This window comes from Toxotes jaculatrix, chromosome 2 (assembly GCF_017976425.1).
Source record: "Toxotes jaculatrix isolate fToxJac2 chromosome 2, fToxJac2.pri, whole genome shotgun sequence".
In the NCBI taxonomy this organism is placed as follows: Eukaryota; Metazoa; Chordata; class Actinopteri; family Toxotidae; genus Toxotes; species Toxotes jaculatrix.
Window position 1 is genome coordinate 5,715,921 of NC_054395.1, and position 24,886 is coordinate 5,740,806.

The 24,886-nt window shown below is 42.9% G+C and overlaps 1 protein-coding gene across 3 annotated transcripts in view; it reads left to right on the plus strand.

Moving 5' to 3' along the window:
- The window catches only part of myt1b (myelin transcription factor 1b), a 100,162-nt gene that overhangs the window by 43,553 nt on the left and 31,723 nt on the right, over positions 1-24,886 (plus strand). For 2 of the 3 annotated variants that reach the window (XM_041053608.1, XM_041053612.1), the window contains exon 3: positions 24,008-24,114. In XM_041053608.1, coding sequence (XP_040909542.1) covers positions 24,008-24,114 — 107 coding nt within the window. Of the gene's footprint in view, positions 1-14,437; positions 14,541-24,007; positions 24,115-24,886 lie in introns of those variants that run through there. The other variant, XM_041053613.1, reaches the window with a different exon arrangement.

The window sequence follows — 24,886 nt, forward strand, 5'->3', positions numbered from 1 at the left end:
ACAGTGTGTTGTTGGGGGGCTTGCGCTCCCAGACGGTAGTGCGCCTTATTAAGAGACACAAAGCCCTCGGCAGGTGCTCCCTCCCTGGCTTTGTCTCTCGTGCTCTCTGCTGTTTATTTGTTCAACTCGTAGAGAAGTCCCCTCTCTCTTACCCCTCGGGGGAAACAAAGAGCAGACGCACAAAGACAGTCCTGCCTCTGCATCCTGGCAGCAACAAAGCCCAGCTACACATGTCAGGGGATGGCATGGCATGGAATGGCAGGTGTTCCATGGACGGGAAAAGTGGAAGCCAACTTTTCTCCCCCTCCCCCTGTTTTTTTTTTTCTTCCCCTGAAGTCAAATGACAGAGGCAGTCAGTACAGAGGTGTAACCATTAACTAGCACTGACAGATAAGGCAAAGAATGTGCAAGCATGTACACATACATGTCACTGTGCATATGTTCAGCAGGCCCATGTATTGCTTTTTAGCACCTGTCAAGGTGAAAGGTCAAACTTTTTTTAATGAACTGTAACCTGGACCCAAATTTATCAAACTGTGAAAGATAAAACTTCAGATTTTAAAAAAAAGTTTTATGTTCAGAAACATAAAGAAGAAAAATTTTAATTAATTAAAGAAAAGATAATTATGAAATTTCTTACAACTAAAATATAATTTAAGAGCATCAGAGGTCTTTTAACTGCAGCACAGACACACATCTTCACACACCCTCTGAGACATGCTTTGGATTGACTGTACAGTATAATGGTCTGGATGAATAATAGATTAGCTGAACCAGAATAAGGTGGTTTTTGTCCTGTTTGCAGTTAATTTGGACATTTGATATGATTTCACTCTACTTTCCCTTTTTTTCATTCTATTTCAAGACTTTAATCTGGAGTTTGTTTTTTTTTGCGGTCCATTTCTATGCATTTTCACAGTCTGCACTTACCAGTGTGGTTGTTGTTATATGGTTTATTTCCTGTCCTAGCAGACGACTTATGTTTGTTTGATGTGGAAACTTGAATCTTGAGAATGGACCTTACAGTGACGTAGGAGACCTCTCAGATTCAGTAGTTAAACTTTTGAAATCTAAAATATTAGCATGTTCATAGGTTCTGGATTTTCGTATTAAGGTAATTGAACCTGTTGTTGGTAATTGAACCCTCTCTCCACTGAATTTCACACAAACAGCATGATATTTATTAAAAATGAAAAGTACATAATGCTTTTGCAGAAACTTAAAATGTTGTCAAAACATGAACAGTGTTTAGGGTAAATCCTTGCCTCTGATTGGCTCTTTCTGCTCTGAGCAGACATGTGATGAATGATGTGGTCACCTGAGAGTTCATACAGCTACACTTTGCCGTACACACGAGTGAGCTGTGTGATTAATGTGTGATTAATGTGTTTTATTCTTCACTTTGAGCTAATAACCTTTGCTCCTAACTTTTCTACCGACAGGCTGCAAATGTATTAAACCTTTTAACCATAACTTAGCCGTAAAATATCAGTTTAACTAGGTGACCGTCACTTCCATGGATTTGTTTGAACTGTGGAATTTGCTTTGTTACTAATACGTCTTGGTTAATGAGGGAATTTGACCACTTGTGATTTAACACATGGACCAGAATGATATTCCTGGCATTAGTGCCTTGTCAATATGGACCAATACACCCAGGATCAATACTTTGTCAATATTTGTTTTTCTGGCTTTGTGTGTGTGTGTGTGTGTGTGTGTGTGTGTGTGTGTGTGTGTGTGTGTGTGTGTGTGTGAGTGTGAGTGTGAGTGTGTGTGTGCGTCTGTTTGTTGTGTGTGTGGAGAGAGGGCTGCTTGCCAGCTGTGCAATCTGTTCAGTAATCTCAGGTCTGGTCTGTACACACACTCCACAATCTGCTCCAGTAAAACTGGCCCTAACCACCAACCAGCACACACACACACACACTAACACATGTACACGCTTGTGTATCCTTATGTGGATCATATCATTGACTGACTACGTTTATTGTTGAAAGGCTTCCAGCCTTGACCCTAAAAGCAAGTTTAAGATGAACTTCTTTAAAAATAAAACCTGAGATTGGACCAATTGACCTTCCCTTTTCCAAAAGTGTGAGCCCAACCCTGCAGGTTTTCAGAGTAACAATCTGTGTGAACACACACACACACACACAAATGCACGTTTTAAATTGTGGATTCAGTGCACCTGTGCTGCTTTTCCCCAAAAAGCTGAAATCCATTGAACGTTATTTCCTCGCAGTCTCTTGTTGTGAGTGTTGTCTCTCTCAAAGTATTCCTCAAGAATATTAAAATCACTGCTCGCCATGCACTGCTACTTCACAGCAGCTAACCCACTCTCTTCCTGATTCACAATAACTCTTATCAGCCCAATTTCCCTTCTCTCTTCCCTCGCCCATTTTAACACGACGCCCTGTTTGTTGTTTAAATGGAAGGGAGAGAAAATTGGCCACTTTTGCCGTTCAGAAACTCCCGCAGCTGTCGGTAATCGCTACGTGTGTGTGTGTGTATGTGTGCGTGCCGTGGTAATGTGCAGTTGCCACAGTAGGGGTGTGTGGGGCGGGGGCGTGGAGAGAGGGGTCATGGCGTGCGGCGGAGAAAGCACTATTAGGAGAAAATGATAGGCCTGTCCCTGAAACTCCATTACACACCAAACACTTAAAAGACTGGACCAGCTTCATTACAGGGCAACATGAATCATGCAACACTCACACAAGCAACTGGCCTTTCTCTCTCTCTCTCTCTCTCTCTCTCCCTCCCTCCCTCTCCCTCCCTCCCTCTGAATCCCACTCTCTCCCCCATCACAGCCTTCTGTTTAAACTGGAGGATCGCCAGGAGAGAGGGATAGAGAGAGATGGAGTGAGGGAGGGAGTGAGGGAGGGAGTGAGGGAGGGAGGGAGGGAGCAGAGTAAAGAGGAGCAGAAGAGGCTTCAGCGTTGCCTAGGGCCAAGCCTGTTTGCCTCAGGTCTGACAAACAGGAGGAGAAGAGGGAGGGATGAGAGGAAATAAGAGGAGGAAAGGAGGGGAGAGGAGAGGAAACAAGAGGAGGACAGGGGATGGGAGGAGAGAAAAGGAAAGGAAATATGAGGGGGAGAGGAGGGACTTGCTGGGGCATGCTGTAGTCTGTGATCAAAAAAAAGGATGGAAGTGTGACTTCAAGTGATCTGTGTGTGAGTGTGTGAGTGTGTGTGTGTGTGTGAGTGTGTGTGTGTGTGTGTGTGTCCTTACACTTGCCTGTGCTTCTCTCTTTGTCCATCTGTGTGACTGTACACACTTGTGTAAAGACAGCTTGTTAGCATTTGTGTATGTTGGTAATAGGCATTTGTGAAGTGGGAGTGTGTGTGTCTGTGTAGTGTGCACGTGTCCCTGTGTGTGTGGGTGTAGTGAGCATGTGTTTTCGTGTGTGTCCGTGTGTGTGAAGCAACCATTTGTTTTTTTGTTCTGTGCGTGTGTTTGTGTGTGTGTGTGTGTGTGCGTACGCGCTCCTGAGCGTGTCGCAGCATGCTGCCAGAGGGCTGGGGCAGCGAGCCAGACCCAGGGCACAGCATGACACTGCGTCCCGATCTGTGTTGTGACTGCCTCAATTACCCATCAGCCTGACAGGGAGAGAGAGTGAGCGTATAGCTGTGGACAGGGATGGATGATTCCTTATTTTTGTGTCTTTTATCTCCTGCAAACTGATGTTTCCCAACTCTCCACTTATTTTTTTCTTTTTTATTTTTTTGGAGTGTGCACTTGTGTTCTCATCTGCCATTTCACAGGCACTTAAATCCAAAACTACATATCAGTGTGCCATCCATAAACCTTCCATCTCCACTTTTCTTCTTTTCATATTTTCTATCACACTAATGCAACACAACAGTTATTCACCTGATTCATTAAGACCTTTGTGCTCTGTCCCAGACAGCAGACCTACCTGCTCTCTGGTTCAGCCCGTGCTGGGAGATTTACAGGAGCTGTTGAATGTTACGGAAACAAAAAAACTTTATTTGAAACAAGCAAGAGAAAAAAAAAAAACTGGGTGGTAATCAGTCAGTCAGAGCCTTTTTATTCAGCAGCTTTCAGTGGAAGGCAGTTCAAAGTGCACAGGGTGTGAATAATTCATTTATTTTTTATAAATATAATAAAATTGTAGAACACTACACAAAATAAAAACATTACATTACAATAAAAGAGTAAAATATAAAAAAGTAACAGTTGAATTGACCCCAAATAAAAGCAAAACTAAACAGATGAGTTTTTAGTCTACGTTTAAAAATATTTAAAGTATCACCCAAAGTTTTCATGGTGTGTTTTGGAACAGCTAAAAGACGAGAACCAGAGTGTCTAAGGCGGCTTGCTGGTTCATCAATTAAAAGAATTTCTGATGCAGGAATATTCTGCATCTACCATATTCTGCCTTATATACTAATAAAAGATTTTAGAAGTGAATTCAGAAGCCATCAGGCGAGCAGTGGATAGACTTAAAGACAGATGTAATGTGTGTTCGTCCTCTGCCCTCAGCTTAAATTCCTGCTTTTCAATGTATACAAATGTCTTAGAGCAAAAACATCTAACAGCAGACCTGGGCTGTGTATACAGGTGAAGCTGAACTCATGAGAATCTATGTCAATACAGGATTTAATAAATATTATTTACCAGCTGCAGGGGATCATGAAAACCAGATTCTGCTCACCTGGCTGTGATTCCTTTCCCTCACAATATTACGAGCGTAACAATGCAATTACTTTTCCATCTAAAGTCATCAGTCTGCTCCTCTATCAGCTGCCACCCAGTCACACACTGAAACACATCAGCTCAGCTCATCACCAAAGCTCTGATCCTGGAGCCTGACAAAATGTTGCACTTTTCATGAAACAGACGTAAACGATACCAGTCTAGACTTTGTGTTTTACCTTCAACAGGTTTCTCTTTCTTGTCAGTTTCTCTGTAAAACTGTCCCCCCACCTTTTTTTAAAAATTCAGTGCTCTAACCAGGTCACGAGATGCTAACAGCTAATTCTGCACTCTGAGCTAATGGGGAGGGCTCCTTCATGAGGGATTGAATATTTTTCTACCACTTACATTTGGGATTCATGCAGTTGATTGCACTGAAATAACTTATGTAAGCTCCTGTGGAAGGTGGTTCCTGGTGGTGACAGTGGCAGGAAATCTATCCATACGGAGAGATGCACTGGAATTAGACCTTTTACCAACACTTTTAAAGATAAAACAACTAACAGTAACATGGTTGAGTATAAACTGTCAGTGCTGAATAATGAATTCTGTATGAAATAACTGTATGTCGATGCATTATGTTTGTTAAAGTGGCTTGAAAGTCCCTCACGTCTAATTTTCCCCCACAGAGCATGGATTCACATTACAGTTATGGTAATAGTACTGATGATAGCAGGGGACAGTAATCGTTTAATGGCAGAAACTCTAGATTCAGATACTCAACAAAGAGCTTCTTCCACTTTAAGCTGCTGAGAATGTAAATCATAACATGCTGTTGTATAGACTTTCAGATAACTGATGGGACTAATTTATGATGGGAGTTGATTACACTGGTGTTGTGACTGCACAGTATTCCTCGGGCCCATTTTAAATGATAGTTAAAGCTACATGTTCAGAACCTCAGCAGAAACAGAAACCTACAGGTTTATTGGCCTTTTAATGACTTCTGTTGAAGACCACTGACACATCTGATTTTAGTCTGTACCAGTCCCTTGTCCAGCCCCCACTTCCTTGTCCCTTTTCACAATGGATACCAGAAAAGCAGCTAATTAAAGCTGAGAGCCAACAGAAACCTGAGGAAGTGAGGAGGTAAATCACCGCACAGGAGACTGAAATAATATCACTGCTTTGTTTTGTTTCCTCACCCACAGCACCGTTCTCTGTTGTGATGCAGTTGAAACTAAGAGTAGGTGTTGAGTTTGCGTTGTCTTCACATTGGAATGAGTGACGTCTTTCTTATCGATGAGGTTTCCTGCTGTGGGTGTGAATAGGACCCACAGCAGCTGCTCTTTAAAGACCCTGGAAACATATTTTCTCACTCAGCTTCTTGCTCTAAGAGACGGGATCACACGCGGTTTAGTTTAGTTCACAATTTGGTTTTTCTTCCTTACGTTTCTTCCCAGGTTGATGTGGGAGGGGCTTAGCTGGGAAAAAAAGCAGAATTAATCTACAGCTTTGTTGATAATCAAATCTTGTTGTTTATAAGTTAAAATTTGTTAGAGAATACTTAAGAATTTAAAGTTTTAATTCAATCAAAAAGTACCTTTCCTGCTATTAAAACTCCCTTAATCATGTCTGACTGTTTTGACCTTCGCTCATAAATCTCAGCTGCGCATCGCTTTGCAGAAGCGAAGTTGTTCCTCTTGTTATCGTGGCTCCTCACAAATCCAAGACACGAAGCTGGAAAACGGCAGCATATGAAGTTATGGTTGGCTTAATTCTGTCTTACATGTTCCATGGCAAGTCTTCAAACTCTTATCCAAACAGTTCTGAGCTGCTCTCAGTCCAATGGGTGATGTTGTATCATAGTATGGTGATACAACTATTTACATGAGCGTTGAAGCTGCAAGAGAAACCAAACTGTTTTTTTTTAAAAGATTATTCAGCAATTGTTTATGAATTTGTCACTTTCCATCCACAAATTAATACATAGGAGCGTTTTGGACATGGGTGCATGTCTCAGGTTAATGTGCACTCTCAAAACGAACATAGTGTGTGGTTTGGTATGTCTGTAGTGTGTCTTTAGAGTCATGAGAGCTTAAGAGCATTTGTGCTTTTTTTCCCTCTCCATCAGTTTTCATTCCATTTTTTTCTCTTCCTCTCTCATCACCATGGACATTTGAGGCTCTCCCATTAGGACGAGATGTTTTGACACTGAAGTGCTTGCTACATGCCACACGGTGACTCTGAAAAGACTGAGGAGACGGCCACCCATGCAGAGTGAGATGAACTACATATCTGAGATACTTGCGAGGTAGTAGATGAAACACACAGTACAACGCGAGATTATTAACATTTTTTATCTTGCCATGGAACTGCACTGTCTAAATGAAGGATTTGATGTTTTATTAATCTGTCCGCAGCATAGCCATGTGTGTTTCTGTGCTGTATTATCAATGTCAAGAGATGAGCTATGTGAGCGAGTAAAAACAAGTGCACTGCACAAGGCTGGAGAGAAAGATAAAAGATGACAGCATCAGTGAGCCATCTTGAGTTGGGTTAGTTGGTTACTATGGATACCATACATATGTGCATCAGCTCTTCACACACACACTCCTTCAGAGCCCCGACCTTTTTCAGTCCCTCCTTCACTGTCATAACATCACTCACACCCGGCCCATTCTGAGCCACCTCCCCACCAACATAATGACATTTGCATACAGATGTCTCACTTGTGCTGATAATGCATGTGACATGTGTGTGTGTGTGTGTGTTTGTGTGTGTGTGTGTGTGTGTGGGTGTGAGTGTGAGTGTGAGAGCGTGTGCTGGGTGCGACTGTAATCAGCTGACATCTGAGTACAGGTTAAGGCTTGAAGGCAAAGCAGCATGTGCAACCTTGTGAAAAAAAAACCCTCATTACAATCATTATCACCATCATTATCACAAGTACGACAACTTCTTTGGCCTGGAAAAAATAACACACATGCACACACGCAGATTAATGTAAGCACTCTGAAAAGTGAGAGGTCTGGGGGAGGAAGAAAAGGTGGAGAGATGGCTGAACTGAGAAAAAAAAGAAGGAAAAAAAAACTCCTTCTAGTTTGCTGGAACAACTGTGCCTGGCAGACAGAAGTAAAAAGGGGATTGAGTTGAACTCGTCAGGCCCCGTTCCAAATCTGTGGCCCTGCCCCCACCCTCCCTCTTTCACTTCTTCTTCTTGTAGCGTTTTCTTCTCTTGCCTCATGAAACAAGCCACCTACACTTTAGGACATCTGCTAAGCTGATTTTCTGGAGCTTAGCAGCACCACAGTGGTATCAAAGAGATTAGGTGAAACAACATCCAACTCTGGCTTTGTGCTGTGTTTCAATAATGCAGCGCTGTGCGACCGCGCGCATGTGTTTGTGCCTGTTCGCCTCCAGTGCGCCCCTGCTTGTGCACAAGCTCGCTGTGTGTGTGTGCGTGCGTGGGTGTGTGTATTATGCTCGGTGTTACAGTGCCATAAGTCACAGAGCTGGTGTAATACAGTTGGATCTGGAGTGTGAGCGCTTCTTTGCGTACAAGGATTGAGAAAGCGTAACCAGAGAGCTGCTTCAGAGGATCTCTTAGTCTTTGTTTTCGAGCCAAGCCCATTATCACTGGAGAAAAAAATCATTTCCAGAAAATAAACTGTCGGTTGGCGCTGCTGGAAATCCACTAAAAGTTGGAGTTATATTTGCCATGTGATGCCTGACAGTCACATATTTACTCTTAATGTGTATTTATTCTATTTATTTTTCCCACTTGCCACAGATGCATTTTTCTCACAGAGCACATGTTAATTTGTTTTTCTCCTGCCATACATTTGGTAATGAAAGGGTGCTTTATGAAGCGAGGTGACTATATCTTACTGCATTATGCATGCATGATGGCTAACGCTTAGTAACTATCCACACACGTAATTAAGTAGTGAAATGTAATAATGTCATTTATCCCTCTGGGTTTAGGGTTTGAATAATTGCTGCAGAGTCAGCCTACTGCGCATTATATTTGTGTGTGTGTGTGTGTGTGTGTGTGTGTGTGTGTGTGTGTGTGTGAGAGAGAGAGAGAGACTACGGCTGCATGCTTGCTTTTTTCTCCGTGTGTGTGTGTGTGTGAGAATGAGAGATCAAGAGAGGGAGTTCTCATTCAGTTTCTTTCTTTCTTTCTTTCCAACAGCTTTCACTTTTTTGTGCTCGCTAACTAGAGAGAAAAGAGTGGAGAGAGAAGAGAGGAGGGAGGAGGGCTGGAAAGGGGGGGGGGGGGTTGAAAGAAGAAAAGAGAGCAAGCCAAAGAGCGTCGGGTGCTGTGTCAGTCTGATATTTTCCATAGTGACAGCTGGGCCCAGAAGCTCAGACCCTTTTCTTCTGGCACACAAAGCCCATTAAGTATGCCACTCGCTCAATGGCCCCCGCAGCCTCCAAATTGCTCCAAGCTCCTCCCTAAAGTGTGGCAGCCTTTGTCATTGTAATCAGGCCTTGTTTGTGAAGTGCTGCCTGTATTTACCGCTGCTCAGGGTGCATATTTGCCCAGCCTGCTGCTGCCGGGTGAGCACAGGAGGGATATAGAGGATAGAGGCTAAAAGACGGGAAAAAGACAGAGGTTGAGAGTTGAAAAAAGAGGAGGGGAGAGGAGATGGGAAGAGTTGTGGGCATGAGCAGAGAGACGATGAAAGGATGGGAGGGTCAAGTGTGGGCAGAGGATGCTTCGCCCTCAGGACAGAGAAAGGGAAGTGAAGAAATTGAGGGGAATTTGACTCAGTGACCCCAGCAGGGGGACAGAGTGTGGGACACAGGGGCAGAGTGGGTGAGCGCTGTGACGCTCGTCTGGACTGAGCCGTAGACAACTCACTCAGATGTTGCGTCATGGCTGCACATTAAGGGACTGGCTCTTAACGAAAAGTTGGAGAGAGAATAGAGAATTCCCACAGTAAGTTTAGATCTGACAGGCGAAGTGACAGAGAGGTACAGCAGACAGACAGAGGAGCAGACAGCACCAAGGAGTGGAGCGATGTGATGCCTTTTGGCAGAGCTGACCCCATTCCACGTGTCACCCCCCCCCATGGGGAGGCCCAAGCTGTGGATTGGGTTGGGTAAGCAGGGGAGGATGAAGTGGGGGGGGGGGGGGTGGCGGGGGTCTCCAGAGATGACGGTCATCTAAAGTGGCATCCAGACCAAACTTTGTCTGTCTCTTGGCCTTTTCTCTTCTCAGAGTGTGTGTGTATGTGTGTGTGTGTGTGTGTGTGTGCGCGCGCACACGCCTGTTAAAAATTCATAACTCCCACGAAAGAAAGAGGAAGGAGAAGTGTAAGTGAGTAATGAAGAGCCAGAGGCAGTTTGTGTCTTCATCATGTTAAAAGGCAGACATATTTTTATACACCACCAAAGTTGATGGTGTTAAAGGATGAGTTCGCAAACATTAGTGAAGTGACCTTACAGAGTGTACACATTCCTCCTGATCATACTGGATATTCAGAGACCCCTTCCTAATGTGCTTGTTATAGTGAACAAAATCCACAGTCCCCAGTTCAGTGTGCAGTCCAAAGTTTAGCTGAAGCTAATCTGAGGTCTCAGCAGCCTGAGTTTGTCAGATTAAGCAGGCGTTTTCCCACGTTGCACTCTTTTCCCTCTTTGTGTTGCTATTCTTAACCTCAGCAAGGAAAAATAATAAGAAACACTGCAGGGGAGACACAGATACAGGATTTTAATGCTAAAAAGTCTGTGACTTTTATAAGCAGCTCTGAAACAGTTACTCGATCACTCAGTTAGTCAATCAACACAAAGATAACTGACACCTATTTAGATAATCCTTTAATCGTTTCAGCTTTCAAGCAAAAACTATGAAAAGAAAAATGAATTCACAAACGAAGACATTTGCAGACATCACCTCGGAGACTGTGTAAGTTTTGGTTTTCATTTTTTTGTCACTATGTTTTGACAATTAAACAGGACTGTGATTTTGTCCAACGTCTCATCCATTAGAATCGTGTTAGTGAGGGATCTTTGAATCGCCAGTATGAACAGGAGGAATGATCACCGCAGCCAGAACCTCTTTCAGTGCTCAACGTGGGCATATGGCTTTAAGATTGACTTGAAAAAGTATGAGCCTGTCCTTTAGCAAACATGGTATGTCAGATGGATGTTAAATGAACTATGAAGATAGATTTAAAAAAAAAAAAAATCCCTTCCCTGTATACTAGTGGTTGAAGCGCTTAGCTGTGTCTAATGGGAGTTGACAGATATGAGTATGATCATACTGCATGGATGTTAGAGAGAAAGAGAGAGCAAGGTTGGGGGTGTGAAAGTGAGAGAGAGAGAGAGAGAGAGAGAGAGAGAGAGAGACAGACAGAGAGTGGGGGAGGAAGGGCAATAAAGCCATAGTGTTATGAACCTGATTGTTATCATGAGACCAGGAGCAGGGCTCCGATGTCCATCTGTGCATGAGCCCAGGCTGTGTGAGTGTGTGTGTCCAAATCTAAGATGGGAAAAAGAAAAAAAAAAAGAAAAGTTCCTCTCTTCTTCTTCTTCTTCTTCTTCTTCACACATGTTCCCAGATCAAGAGTGTCTCTGCAAATTATACACAACTTCCACTTTCTTTGTTACTTCAAACACAAATCTGCACATTTATGAAAGGGAGAAACTTCTCCCTTCCAGCAGAGCGGTGACCCTTTTGTCTCTGCACCAGCACAGTCGAAAGTTGTTACTATCTGAAATGCTGAATAATGATAATGAAAGCGTAGGAGGGAACATTTTAGAGGACTTTTGAATAATGATGATGATGAAGACGGAGTGAAATTTCCATTAATTAGCTCACGCGGGTCATTTTCTCAACAAGGTCCTGTTTCCTTCTCTTCACTCTGCGTGTGTGTGTGTGTGTGTGTGTATTTGTTTAAACTTTATTGTCACCACCATCTCCAGGACAGCTGGAGGCTATGTCAGAGTTCAGCTGCTTGTTATACAGAGCAGAGAATAAGAGGAAAGGGGGGGGGTCGTGGTGGTTGTGTGTGTTTGTGTGTGTGTGTGTGCGTGCGTGCGCATTCATTTCTGTGCATTTGCATATGCCTGTGAACGTGCAGCACGTATGTGTATGTGTGTGTGTGTATGTGTGTGTTTTTGGTCCTATCTGGGTAGTGGAACAGAAGGGTAGGGGGGTGAATACTGAAGTTAATAGGCTAATGAGAGCACAGTGCTCAAGAAGAATACAAGAGGCTGTCTGGCATCCTCAGATAAAAAAACTTGCCGTGGCATTAGTGGAGACCCAGCAGTCCTCCTCAACAGCGACACCTTCTTTGTCCACACACACCAGTTTAATAAGCAGTGAATTCATTATATATGTGTGTGTGTGTGTGTGTTTCACTTTTTTGTGCCATGGAAGCAGGGGTGAGAAAAAGAGATGGTGAGTGAAGGGATGTGGACAGGAGATTTGTTTACAGGAGATATATATTAAATAAATATATATACAAATATATTATTTTAAAAGCTTAATGTTTGGGTATGGTCAACACTGGTGTTTACTGGATGATGAGAATAAAAACAGTTTACTTAGGATCAGGGAAGTTGTGTTGGCCTTAGTTGAATTCAGTTCAGTTTAATTCAGACTGAACTAAATGAGTTCAGTGAATTCTGACTTTTGTTTCACATTAGTTCCATTCAGTGACAACAGTTTGTGCTGAGTTTTGTTTAATTCAGTCCAGTCCTGGTTGGTTCAGTTTAGTTTCATTTTCTGTAGTTTAGGGTTAAGGTTCTATTTCTTCTTTTATTATTCAAGCTAATGAAGGAGGACTGTTTAGGTGGTTTACTTGAACACAATAATCTAGGTTTTCAAGAAAATGGAGTTTGGTTTAGTCAGTAGAAATAGTTTGGGCCTATGATAAATTGATTTAATTTAATAAAGGTTCATTATATTTTAAAACAGAGTTTAGTTTAGTTTGGTTTTGTTTCTTTGTGACAATTCAGGCTTATAGAAGTGGGTTAAGTAAGTTGTGTTTTGTTTAATTTTGTTTTGTTTCTGTTTCTGTTTGTTTCTCTTGTTTAGTTTAGTTTAGTTTAGTTTAGTTTAGTTTAGTTTACTTTAGTTTAGTTTAGTTTAGAGTAGTTTAGATTAGTTGCCCACAATTATTCAGCTATTCAAGCTTAGGACAGGAAGTTGTGTTTTAGTTTAACTTAGTTTAGTTTAATAACTTACAGTTATTAAAGCTTATAAGGAGGAACAGAGTGAGTTTAGTTTAGTTTAGTTTAGTTTAGTTTAGTTTAGTTTAGTTTAGTTTAGTTTAGTTTAGTTTGGTTTAGAGTAGTTTAGATTAGTTGCCCACAATTATTCAGCTATTCAAGCTTAGGACAGGAAGTTGTGTTTTAGTTAGTTTAGTTTAGTTTAGTTTAATAACTTACAGTTATTAAAGCTTATAAGGAGGAACAGAGTGAGTTTAGTGTAGAATCAGGGAAGCTGAGTTTAGCTGCTTTTGGTTTAGTTAGGTTTAGTAGTGATATATTGAATTTATAATGGGTGAATGAGTTAACTGCGCTTAGTCTGGTATAGTTTTAGTGGCATTTCAGTCTTACAGGTTAAAGTAAGTTTTGAACATTTTTTCAAGCTTATAATGAGGATAAAGCCATTTTAGTTTGGTTTCGATTAGTTCAGTAATTTTATTTGGTGTAGTTGAACAACATGCAATTGGTGAGGAATGAAGATTTAAATTTTATAGATACTCATTGTAAGTACACCTTCCTGCTAACAGGAAGATTGTTTGGTAATGTGCAGCTCTCTTGAACAGAAAATAGAAAAAAAAAACCCAACCATATCATTAAATGTGCATGAAACAAAATGAAATGAAGAAGAAAAGCAGCAGAATGAGTTGAGGTTGCTTTACCCCCCATTACATCTTGGAGAGATGGGGATGGGGGTAATGGGAGCAAGCAATTGGAGAGCTCATTATCTGGCAGACCATCTGCTATTGGGAGGGAGGAACTGTCTGTCTGTTCCAGACACAGACACTGTGAATAGGCCTGGAGTTCCTGTGAAATTGTTCCTCTAACTTACCTAAATTATCTACATCTGGTATATTTGGTCACATGTGATTGAGGAGGATGGTTGAAACCTACAGTGTTACACATCAATCACATGAGGTAACATTTAACATGAGCAGAGATCTGGAAAGATGAACAGATTAATGCTGGGGTGAGGGTAGAACAGGTTAGACTGAAAAAAAAAAACCCTAAAAACAAGTGTTACTGCTCAGTTCAACATCATTATAATTTTCCTGTGTGATCTTAAAACGGTGTGTTTCTGGTGGATCCTGGTTTTTATTGTTGTATCATTGTGGTCGTTTTCTTTGTGACTTTGTTTTTCTTTTCTTTTTGTGCCTTACATTTTATGATATTCCACATGCTGTTTTTTTAAGTCAACTGCTCAGGTTGAGGTAAAGTTGTGCAGATTTAAAAAAAAAAAAAAAAAAAAAAGATAAAATAAAACAGTGCTTAAATGAAAGAGTTAGACGTGCAGTGTTTGTGTGGTTTAAAGCAGGTTGCTGGGGGAGCTTAGTGAGTGTGAGAAGTTGCCGGGCGCAGCAGATGCTCTTTGTTGCTGTTCAGTCTATTGTTGTTGAAAGCTGAGACTGGAAGACTGGGATTGGGTCCAGCTCCCGGCAGCAGGAGGGCACAGCCCCCTCCTATTGGCTCTCCTGTCGTGTCAGTCAGCTGCTCGTCCCGCCCAGCAAGCCCTCCCCTCCCCGGCCGGGGAAGTTGAACTAAAGTTTGAGCAACTTTGCTCGGCAGAAGTAAACTTAGCAGCAGCAGTACTTGGCGGTCGCTGCGAGACTGAAGAGAGAGAGAGGCAGAGAGAAGGACCGCAAACATGAAGCTGTGTCGCACTTTTCTAGGTTCGTATCACTGACTTGTTTTGACTTCACAGCAGCAACTTTAAAGATGAACTTTGTGTTTCGGCATGTGCGTCTCTCTTTAAACTGACACAGTAATGATACAGTACGTCTCAGCGGGTGTTTGTCTTATCCTGCGTCTGCTTTTCCACCATGTATAATTAGACAAGCTACAGATAAATATGACACAGAAATGAGTTTTAAAAACTTTCCGTCCAGGGGAGTCAGCAGCTGCGTTTCTGTTCAAAATAAAAGCCTCTTGTTTTTTTTTTTTTTAATGCAGACATTGTAGGCGTCGCCGTGCAGGATTAAAAGAGGCTTGTAGCTGCGTCTGATCACACCAGTTGTAACTTTAAAACTTCTGTACGACAACAAGATGCAGACCTAATTCATCAGATGCTAACATTTTAAAATTATCTCTTCACCGCCTACAGCTGAAACCAAACTTCGACCCCTGTGATAAAAAAGCTGGCCAGACAAAGGACAGTTGGTCCCCTAGGGGACCGTGTGGCCCCGGTACCGTGGGGACAATGCCAAGCTGCGGGCTTATTAAAAACTTTTTTGTTGTGTTAGTCTGTCGGCTTGTTCCATCTGTCGAGGGACTATAGGGGCCTCCCCCGGTCCCAACCTCAGCGCTCAGTCAGCTGCTGCCCCATGTAATATTTATACTGGCTGCCTGCACGGCCCGGCTCCGCACAATATAGCCACCATACGACTGCTATAGTCTGGAGTGACGTGAGCATTAAAGAGCTGCAGGCCTCTGCGCCATCTGCATCTGCAGACAGACTTTGTAACAGCACAGGAAAAAAGTTTTCCCAGATGATACACAGGCAGCTGGCTCACTGAGCCTGATCCTCCAAAAGAAAAGTCTTTTACTTTACTCCACTTTGGTTTTATTTAGAGGCAACACATGATTATAAAAAAAAGAAAAAGTTTTTTTAGTTGAGTTTAACAACAAACATAATAATTAAGGTTAGTTTAGATTATTTTAGTTTCATTTGAGTAGTTTGTGGTGTGTTTAGTTTAAAGGCTCCAGGTTACTCACTTAGTTAAACTTAATTAAAAAGTGAGTGGAGTTGATATGAGTTTGGACTAGTTTAGCTTAGTGCCAGACACTTTGTAACAAAAGTTTGATGTACCAGCTGTTGTGGAGCTGTAGGCTTTGAGTTCAATAAAAGCGAAGCGACTTGAAACAATGAAGTATTCAGACACTTCAGCTGAACTCACAACTTCAGTTTAGTTTAGTTTAGTTTAGTTTAGTTGTGACAATAAAAGTGAGTTTATTTTTCCATCTTAATTTAGTTCAAAAAAAAAAATCCCTACAGAATCAAATCTAAGAAAAGTGAAAGTAGCTGAAATAAAGTAAGAAAGTATTCAGGGAACTGAGGAATGTAAATACATCAAATAAAATTACTTTCAGAAATAGTTTTGTGTAATAAAAATAATCTTATTCTGATGGTACACCTAATGAGGCTGATAGTCAGAGGAGCCTGCAGACAAAAAAGCCTTTGTTACCTCAACAATGAGCGTGTGTGAGGTTTAGTACAGGCCTGAGAGGCTCAGCGGGGCCGGAGCTGTCCAGGGTTCTGAACTCACCCACAGACACACGGGCTCAGTACTTTGGAGCTGTCCACAGTCCTGAAAGCTCACCACAGGATAAATAACAACAACGTGAGTGTGTTTTACTAAAACAGCTTTCTATCTTCTCTCTAATCTTCAGAAATATGTTTCACTCAGGCCACCGTACCCCGCTGTGGGTCTCTCAGATCACACCCACACCTGACCTGTAGGCCTAACTTTCCACATGGCCCCCCTCTGCTGGATCAGGGTCCAGGATTTTTTTTTTTTAATCATTATCATTATTTTCCTTCTTTTGTTTATTCGATTGTCGGTGCTGTTGTTGTGTGAGTCCTCTCCTTCCGCGCCCACAGTCTGAAATCATACTGATGCAGCGTGCACGGCCGGTGATTGATTTCAGCTCCAATGCATAACAATGGGATTGCACAAAAAGAGCCTGCTGCAAAGAGATAAGAATTTAATAGAATTTCTGAAAGCTGAAGGTTGGGCTTTTTGAATATTCCCTGCGTACGCGGCGTGGAGACAGCAGATAAAGGATGGCATTTGTGGGGACTATTCTCAAATGGCTTGTAATGAATGGTTGTCATTTCCACTAATGGTTTCAAAACAGCAAAGCAAAACCACGGTGTGAGCAACATTTGGGAGTGACTCCAAGTTGCACTATTAAGACTGGCTGTTTGTTGTTTAGAGCTGCACTGACAGTCGACATTATTCTCTCAATGAGCCTTTAAAACTATCAACCAATCTGTAACTGACAGTGATCGCTCCTTAAAACTCCTGCAGGCGTCCAAACAAACCTCACACGATTTCAGCCTGATATTTCTTCCCCACAATTTCTCTGTGGCTGTTTTTATTTTTATTTTTTTTTCCGCTGATAATTCAAATTGATATCCATCCCCTCACCTCCCCAGAGCATAAATAATTTGTAGTTAAGCTCCCTTGGAGACTTGCCTCTCGGCCTATATGTCGTTAAACCCCTCTTTCCATACGGAGGAATTATCAGATGCTGTGTCAGTGCAGCGCGCATATACTAACTCTGCGTACAACTACTACATCAATTCCCAGTCCGAGGAGGAAAAAAACTCCCTGAATGAATTATTGGACGGTACCACTTTCCAGGATGTGGGGGTGTGAGTGTGTCTATGTGTGTGTGTGTGGGGGGGGGGGGGGTTACAAATATAACCTCCATAATGCATTTGCAGAACATCAAGAACATGTCAGCGGGTGAAATGTATAAAATATGAGCTGATTGTGTTCTGGTGGTGCTGGCTGCGGAGCCCAGAGGCGCAGAGAGGCTTTCTCTCTGACTGCGTCCAGACTGTCTGTGATGTTAGTAATGTTTGGAGAGGGAGGCAGCACACGGAGCTTCTTTTTATATATATATATATATATATATATATATATATATATATATATATATATATATATATATATATATTTGGATAAACGTGCGCGCTGCGTGTAGAGACGGTGCTAAAATCTTGTAGATTAAAGTTGTCAGGTTTCTTGGCTCAGATGATGTATGTGTTTGAGAGAGAGAGAGGGAGAAAGTCAGAGAGAGAGGGAGGGGGTGTGTGTGTGTATACATATGCCCATTGAGTTGGTGTGTAGTAAGGGGGGACCTCAAGCCCTGCCCATCTGATGCTGGAGGTTTTACTACAGCTTCCGTGATGTCATGGCAAAGGGCGGAGGGAGGAGATCGGAAGGGGGGTGTGGAGAGGGGGTGGGGGGTTGGTGGTGGTGGGGGGGTTACAATGGCTCATGAGGGAAAGGTAAGTCAATATTACGTTTTTTTCTCGCTGACAAAGGCAAATGAAGCCATGTTTTTGCTTACAAACAAGTAACATCTTAACGCCTCGATACGGAGCCGTGCGCCGATGCGCTGTGCAGGAGAGGCCGCCCGGAGACCTTTCCTTCACTCCTCTTATTTATCACATCTGGACATTTGTAACGGGATAGATGATCGCTTTTTAAAACCTTTTCTCGGGATATCTTTTTTTGTTTAAAAGAAAAAAAGAAAACTACTTGACTGCGACCCGCAACTCTTAAAACACAACAAGGACGCAGCGCCCAAAAGCTCAAAGGAAATTTTGTTGAATACAGGTAAAGAGAAATTAACGCTGATTGTGTTTTGATTGTAAACTGCGCATAGATTTATTATTATTTTATGTCGAAATCTAAGGCATATTTTGGCATAACTTTGGTGTGTCTCCGCATCCTCACAGCATTTTAAACCATCACCCACAGCTCGATTTTTACCCAGATTAGTGCCGTTTTCTCATTTTCCTGTTTTCGGATAGGAATAGGAATTCAAATTTACAGGTTTTACTTACTGCTCTGCGAACACTTTGACCGGTTTTCTTTCTTTCTTTTTTTTTTTTTGTTTCTTTTTCTCTGAAGTGTAGATTTGTGCAGTGGATTTATTTCCATTTTCGGCACGATTCATTGGTGATTATACTGCAACGTGTTCGAATTAGAGGAGATGCCCTCAAATGTTATTCATATTTATAGTGCTGCATTTTAATAAGTGGGAATAAACCAACTATGGCGCTTTCTCAGAAGCTCGGTGAAGCGTGTTTATCCACTTCTCTGTCACTCTGCCTCTGTTGGGGAGTTCATCAGTGTGTGGGGTTGAGGAAAAACACACTCGGTGTAAGGATGGACCACATTATCTTCCTGTGAATGCTCTTTGCGGACTGAGTAATAGCTGAAGTGGATTCTCCACTCTGTCCTCTAGTTTCACCTTCTGTACCTCAGGAATAAACGAGTCCGTTCACTGTACCCGTCACAGCACACGAGCTGATGAAGCTCCGCTTCACACGAGCCGTTTCTCGGTTTCTGGGTTGTTACTGTAAAGTGTGATACGAGTTCAGCACCAAATGTTGTTATTACGATGTTACACTGGGCGTTGAGCAGCACTCCTGTGTGTGTTGTGTGTGTATGCGCGTGCGTGTGTATGTGGGGTTGCACGGACAGATGGATGGATGGAAGGATGGAGTGAGTGTGTGTTTGAGAGAGGGAGAGGGAGGGGTTGGCCATTTGATCCTCTGCAGCAAAAAACAGAGATGCTCTCTTCAAATGTCAGCCGCCTTTAGTGGTGCGCAGATAAAAAAAAAAAAGTCCTCAGAAGCGCGTTAGAAACAGGCACCGGCCGTCGGGGGAGGCGGGCTCCAGCTGCACATTTCGCCGGATTTTTGAAGCGCTCATCCCGTCGGATTCAGCCCCGAGACTGTGGCGCGGTGCAGAACGTGAGCCTGTGCGTTGTGTTTTTCTTTACAATCCCACCCCCCCACCCCCCCATCCTCCTTTCTTGTTTTGCTTAGATGGCCACGTAATGTGCTGTGTGTGCGCCTCACGGTCTGTCAAAGCACCTGCGTCCTAAGATGGAGGAAAGAGATGAGGGATGATGATGTACGGTGTTATGTCACCCGCTCTTTAAGTTGCTCTCTCTCTCTCTCTCTCTCTCGGTGTAGTTGCCTGTAAGACTGCTCCATATCGCCCGATCACTGAGCAGCGCTGCTGCTGCTCTCCGGGGGAAACTTCAGCTGTTAGTTGAGATGTTTTAAAATCTTTAAAGATTTTAAAAGCAGGGAGCAGGTTCAGTATGAATCCATCTGAACTTACTTTGATTCCTCCACCTTTAGAAACAGCATCTCATAAGGCAAGTTTGGCTATTTAAGGGAAAAGACTTGAAATTGGTAAATAAAAGCTTTTCTGCTGTGATGCTGGGCTTTTGTTAATGTTTGAATGTATGATAAATCTGTGTGTGTGGCTTTAAAACTGAGTCTGCTGTTGTAGTTGGGTTTGAAGCTCACAGGCTATTTGGTTAATGAATCCTATGAAAATGCACAGAGGGAATCTTTACTAAGAGAAAAGCTGCAAGCCTGTCGTTTGGCTTAGTGTAGAATGAACACTGAGCTCGAGACTGAATGCCTCATCGGCAGAAATGATAAAACTCCTATTGTTTTTCTTCTGTTTACTTTTACTGTGAAATGTAGCCTAGTTTCAGGGGATTACAGAATTAGGTTATTGGTGCCTTATGCTGTTAGTGGAGGCTATAACAGCAGAGAGCTGTGTGTAGCACAGGCCCTGATATGAAGTTGCTTCTCTCTTTTTTTTTTTTTTTGTTTTTTAGTTACAGTGATAGGAGGAAACCTCTCTATTTATGAAGGGTTGAATAGCCCATGGTGAGGACAGCAGGTGCCGGAGGAGGGAGCGCAATAAACATGTTGGAGGAGCAGCTGGGGCCAAATTGCACCCTCGTCATTCAAAGCCTATCAGAAATCTAAGCAATACAAGCAAAGGTCAGGGTTGGCCAGGCTTTCAATGGAGAGGAGGCATTTAAAATGAAAGCCTGGAAATAATGAATTTCATGCCCTGTGTAAAAAAAAAGAAAAAAAGAAGCAAAATAAATTAAATTTTTTTTTTAATTAATTAAAAAGTAAGCCAAATGTGCTTAAATTCTCAGATGGGCAGAGAGAAGAGCATGACATGCAAAAGTGTTTGGAACACGACAAACAGCAGCCCTAGGTGGAGGACTTTCAGGTGCACAGATCCCTGCAGTCAGTGATACGTTTTGTAAGCAGCAGTGACACATTTGTTTTGTTCCTCAGATGCTGGGGTCAGGGTGGCCCCGGGGCGGATGCGGGGGCGCGGAGGGGGCTCTTCCAAAATCTGGTTACAGTTTACCCCTAAACCCTCATCCCATAACCTATCAGACCCTGCATCTGCCTCACTTTGTCCTAACACCTCTGTTAGTTACCTTTCTTGTAACTGTGCTCTGTTTCATTTGACCTTCATGCAGCTGTGTGAAAACTCAGAGGTTTTAAACCACATGTGAAGGTAGAAGTCTGAATGGTATTTTTCTGCTTATCTATACATCACAAATCCAATTTTCACATCTGCCAGATAATCTGAGTACTGTTTTTTTTTTTTTTTTTCTGTCCGATCACAGAAAGAAAGCAGAGTAACAGGAGACTGTCCCGCTCCACAACTTTTGATTTTTCTGTCTCTTCAGCCTGGCTCGCTGTAATCACACTAAGTTGTCTCTAAATCCTGCTTAACAGGACCAGGGGTGTACAGCTGGCCCCGGCCCTGTATGTACACTAATACTGTTACAGACAGTTCACCCTGGTATTTAATCTAACTATGGATTTAGGCCTCTTTGCTCCATTGTCCCAGTACAGTAAGCTGCAGGCCTATAATGGTATTACTTGAGCCTAAACTTTGTTTTTTGGTAGGATAAGGGCTTTTCTTTTTTTGTATCAGTTTGCAGGCTAAATGTGTTGATTTTAGATTTATTTATTTTGCAAAAAAAACTAAAGATTTTCTAAAGTTTTTGCTTGTCAGAAATTCAAACTTTGATAAAAACACATAATCCTGGCAGTAAAATGCAATTTTTTTTTTAATCCATTCATTTTGTATTCGTCTTTCTCTCCCCCAGCCCCCCACCCCCTCCTTGCTTCTGATTAGCCAAACCTCCCCGGTGAACAACTAATTGTCTCGTACTCCTCCAATTTTCACTGCAAAATAACGAGCTGTGAGTCTTTTAGGTGGGAATGAGCAGCATCTGATCAAAGAATAAGAGAGTACATATCCCGAGCAGGCAAGGCTCAAATTAGTTTGGTTTTTTTCTCATCAGTGGAAAGAGGCAGATGTTCAGCTTTTTTTTTTTTTTTTTACACAAAACAACAGATTAAGGTATAGAAAGGTCCATTTGGCCACCTTTTCTGTGATTAATTACCTGATTTCATAAACCCCAGCAATCAGAAATATCATGCGGGTTCAACATGTCCAGATATATTTTCTCTGTCTGCAGGAGGAACAGTAGCTCAGGACTAAACTAAAGTGAGCAGGGACGCTGACACATGGCCTGAGGCAGCGTGTCCTAACAGAGTGCTGTTATATATTTGGCATTTAGGAAGGGCTCTCAGCTCCTTGGCTCCCAAACTAACAATACAGGATGAATGCTCACTTCACTTCACTTTAAAAGAAGGAAGGAAAGTAGGAAAAACAAGAGATAAAAAAAAAAGAGAGAGAGAGAGAGAGAGAGAGAGAGAGAGAGAGAGAAGTGAGTTTGCGTGATTGTGTGTGTGTGCATGGAGACAGAGATAGCTGAGACAGAGAGACGGAGATAGAGATGCAGATGAACAGTATTGCTGCTGTAATCACTTTTTCGCTGAGGGGGGGAGTGAAAGTTGATAAACAAGCATTTTGCAAAGAGTGCTGGCTGAGCTTTGGCAAGGTTTGCATGCAATGGGCAAAGTAGGGATGGGCGTTGGAGGGGAGGGTTGACGGAGGAGGAGAAGGGGGAGGGGACGGAGGGAGGGTAGGGCTGGTCTGCTTCGGGACCCCTCGGATACGGACACGCAGCCTTTTGTTGTCTCACCGACTGTTTGCTGTCAGATTGGCACTGCCTTCAGTGTGCACTGTGCCTGTGCTCTGTGGGTTCACGTACAGGACAGTGCGCGCAGGGAAAATAACTCGGACTGAAAAGGTAGAGATAACAGACTGGAGGAAATAAGATGGACAGATGCATCTTGCACTGTACAAAGGCCAGGGATTTATAGCCATGTTCCAGTGAAAGGAGCTTTATGTTTTGTTGCCTCTCCAGACGGCTGCAGGATATCTGAAAGAGTCATTTGAAGTTTGGAACATGTGTTCGGTTTTTGTGTGTCAAAATTCAAATAATTAAAATGCTTTGCCTTGAATATCCGATGGATGAATTGTGAATTGTGAATGATTACTCTTCCACATTACTGCTGCTTCATATTACTCTTTCAATGGAGTGGATTCAGGGTGCGCTGACCCAAACCTTGGTCCGTTTGAGTGTTATTTTCTCTATGATGTTCTTGAGCATAAACGGATAGGTAGCCTGTAGAGAAGAGGAGTCACTGTAAACTCAAGGGCACTTCCTCTTTCACAGCGTTCTGCTGCCTGCTGCAAAGACGCACAATCCATATAAAGGTGAAAGCTAAAGGGTATAGATGTGTATATATATATCTGAAAAAGAATCAGATTTCACTTTACCAGCTCAGCGGTGCTCAAAAAACAGAGCGGAGAGAGAGAGAGAGGGAGGGAGCAGCTGAAGTGTCTTAAAGCTACACTAGTTGAAAAGTTCAGCCTTGGGCGTTCATAGAAATGTACTCCGCACTCTCCCTGAACTTAAAACTGACGGGAAAAAAATAAAAATAAAAAAAATAAAATAAAATACGACCACCTCGACTCTCTTATGTATTTAACAACTCCACCATCACCAGCATCTCTGAAAGTAGGAAAGAATGGAAAAGGGATTTGTAATGGATTTTGTATGTTTCTTCTGGGCGACCAGGAAGATGAAGTGAAGTACTATTACCTTGATGAAAAAAAGGGAAGAGAACAGGGGGGAGAAAAAAAAAGCAGCTTTGATTTATGTATGATTCATTATTTACTGACCATTCTTCACCCCCTCTCTCCTTGCACACCCCCACACACCACCACCCCCCCATGCTTATATATGCACCCTGAAAAGCTCGATAAAAATGTGCAAATTTGATTGATTCTAATAGCAGACTGACAGGGACCCCAGCTGGGGCACTTAACCATGCCTGTGTGTGTGTGTGTGTGTAAAGAATACACAATGTTAGTTAATAAAGGAGTGTCTGCTGTATGCTCGAGTGCCTCGACCTTCCCTCAAAGTAGCCCCACTCCCCCCCACCCTCCCCTTGCTTCATTCCTTCCTTTATCCAAACCACTGCCCCGTCCATTGGTGCTGATGCTGGTGATTTCAAATGACAACTCTCTTTTATTCCCTCTCTCTTCTCTCCCCCCAAAATCTTACCCCCCCGCCCCACCCCTCTTCTCCCGTCCCTCCTTCTCAACTCACCTCCTTGTTCATTCTCTTTCTGGTCTAGAAAATGAGTTTCGGGGCGAGCTGGTGAACCAGCGGTGGACACGAGGTGAGAGGACCAGCAGCCGCTGTCAGGCCTCCCAGAGACCGCAGAGCCGTCGACCAATCATGGTGAGTGACACGGCCCTGCAGCCCATCCCCCCTCCCCGTCCCTCTTCACCGCTCACCACACCCCTACACCCCTTCCAACCTGATTCTGCTTCCTGGGCATTTCCCCAATCCCTAACTCAGCGGGGAAAGTAAAAAAAAAAAGGGTGGAGGCAGAGGGAGGGGAGGATGGAGAAAAGAGGCAAGCTGTGTGTGTGTATCAGGGGGAAAAAAAGGGGGAGGGTGGGGTGGGGTTGGGGTGGGGTTGGGGGGGGGGGGGGGGGGGGGGGGGGGGGGGGGGGTGATGGCCAAGCTGGACAGAAAAACATGAATCAAACAGCACATCAAATCTCCCTCTTGGCCCTGCCCATCCTTTGCTTTAGCTCAGTTCAGTTTAGTTAAGCTCAGCATGGCACAGCTCAGCGTTTTCCCACTGCTGAGTTCACTTCACTTCACAGGACTTTTTTTTTTTTCTATTCAAACACAATAAAAAAAAGAAACTCAAAAGGATGTCCTTGAGCTGCTCATACTTTTTTGGTCCATGATACTCCTCCTTATCAGCAGAGCAGAAAAATGCTCTCTCTTGCACCACCTCTCTTCTAACCCTCTCTGCCATTGGAAACCCATCTCCCCTCTTTTCTGTACTTGATTCTAAAACTTGTACATTCTGAAAACATCTGGTGCTTTTTTTTTTTTCTTGTGCATCACAACTGCGAGTGTGACACTCAACAAAGAGATGGAGGGATTGAGGGGAGATTGAAAGAGAGAGGAGTGGTGGGGGTGGTGCGGCAGGGGG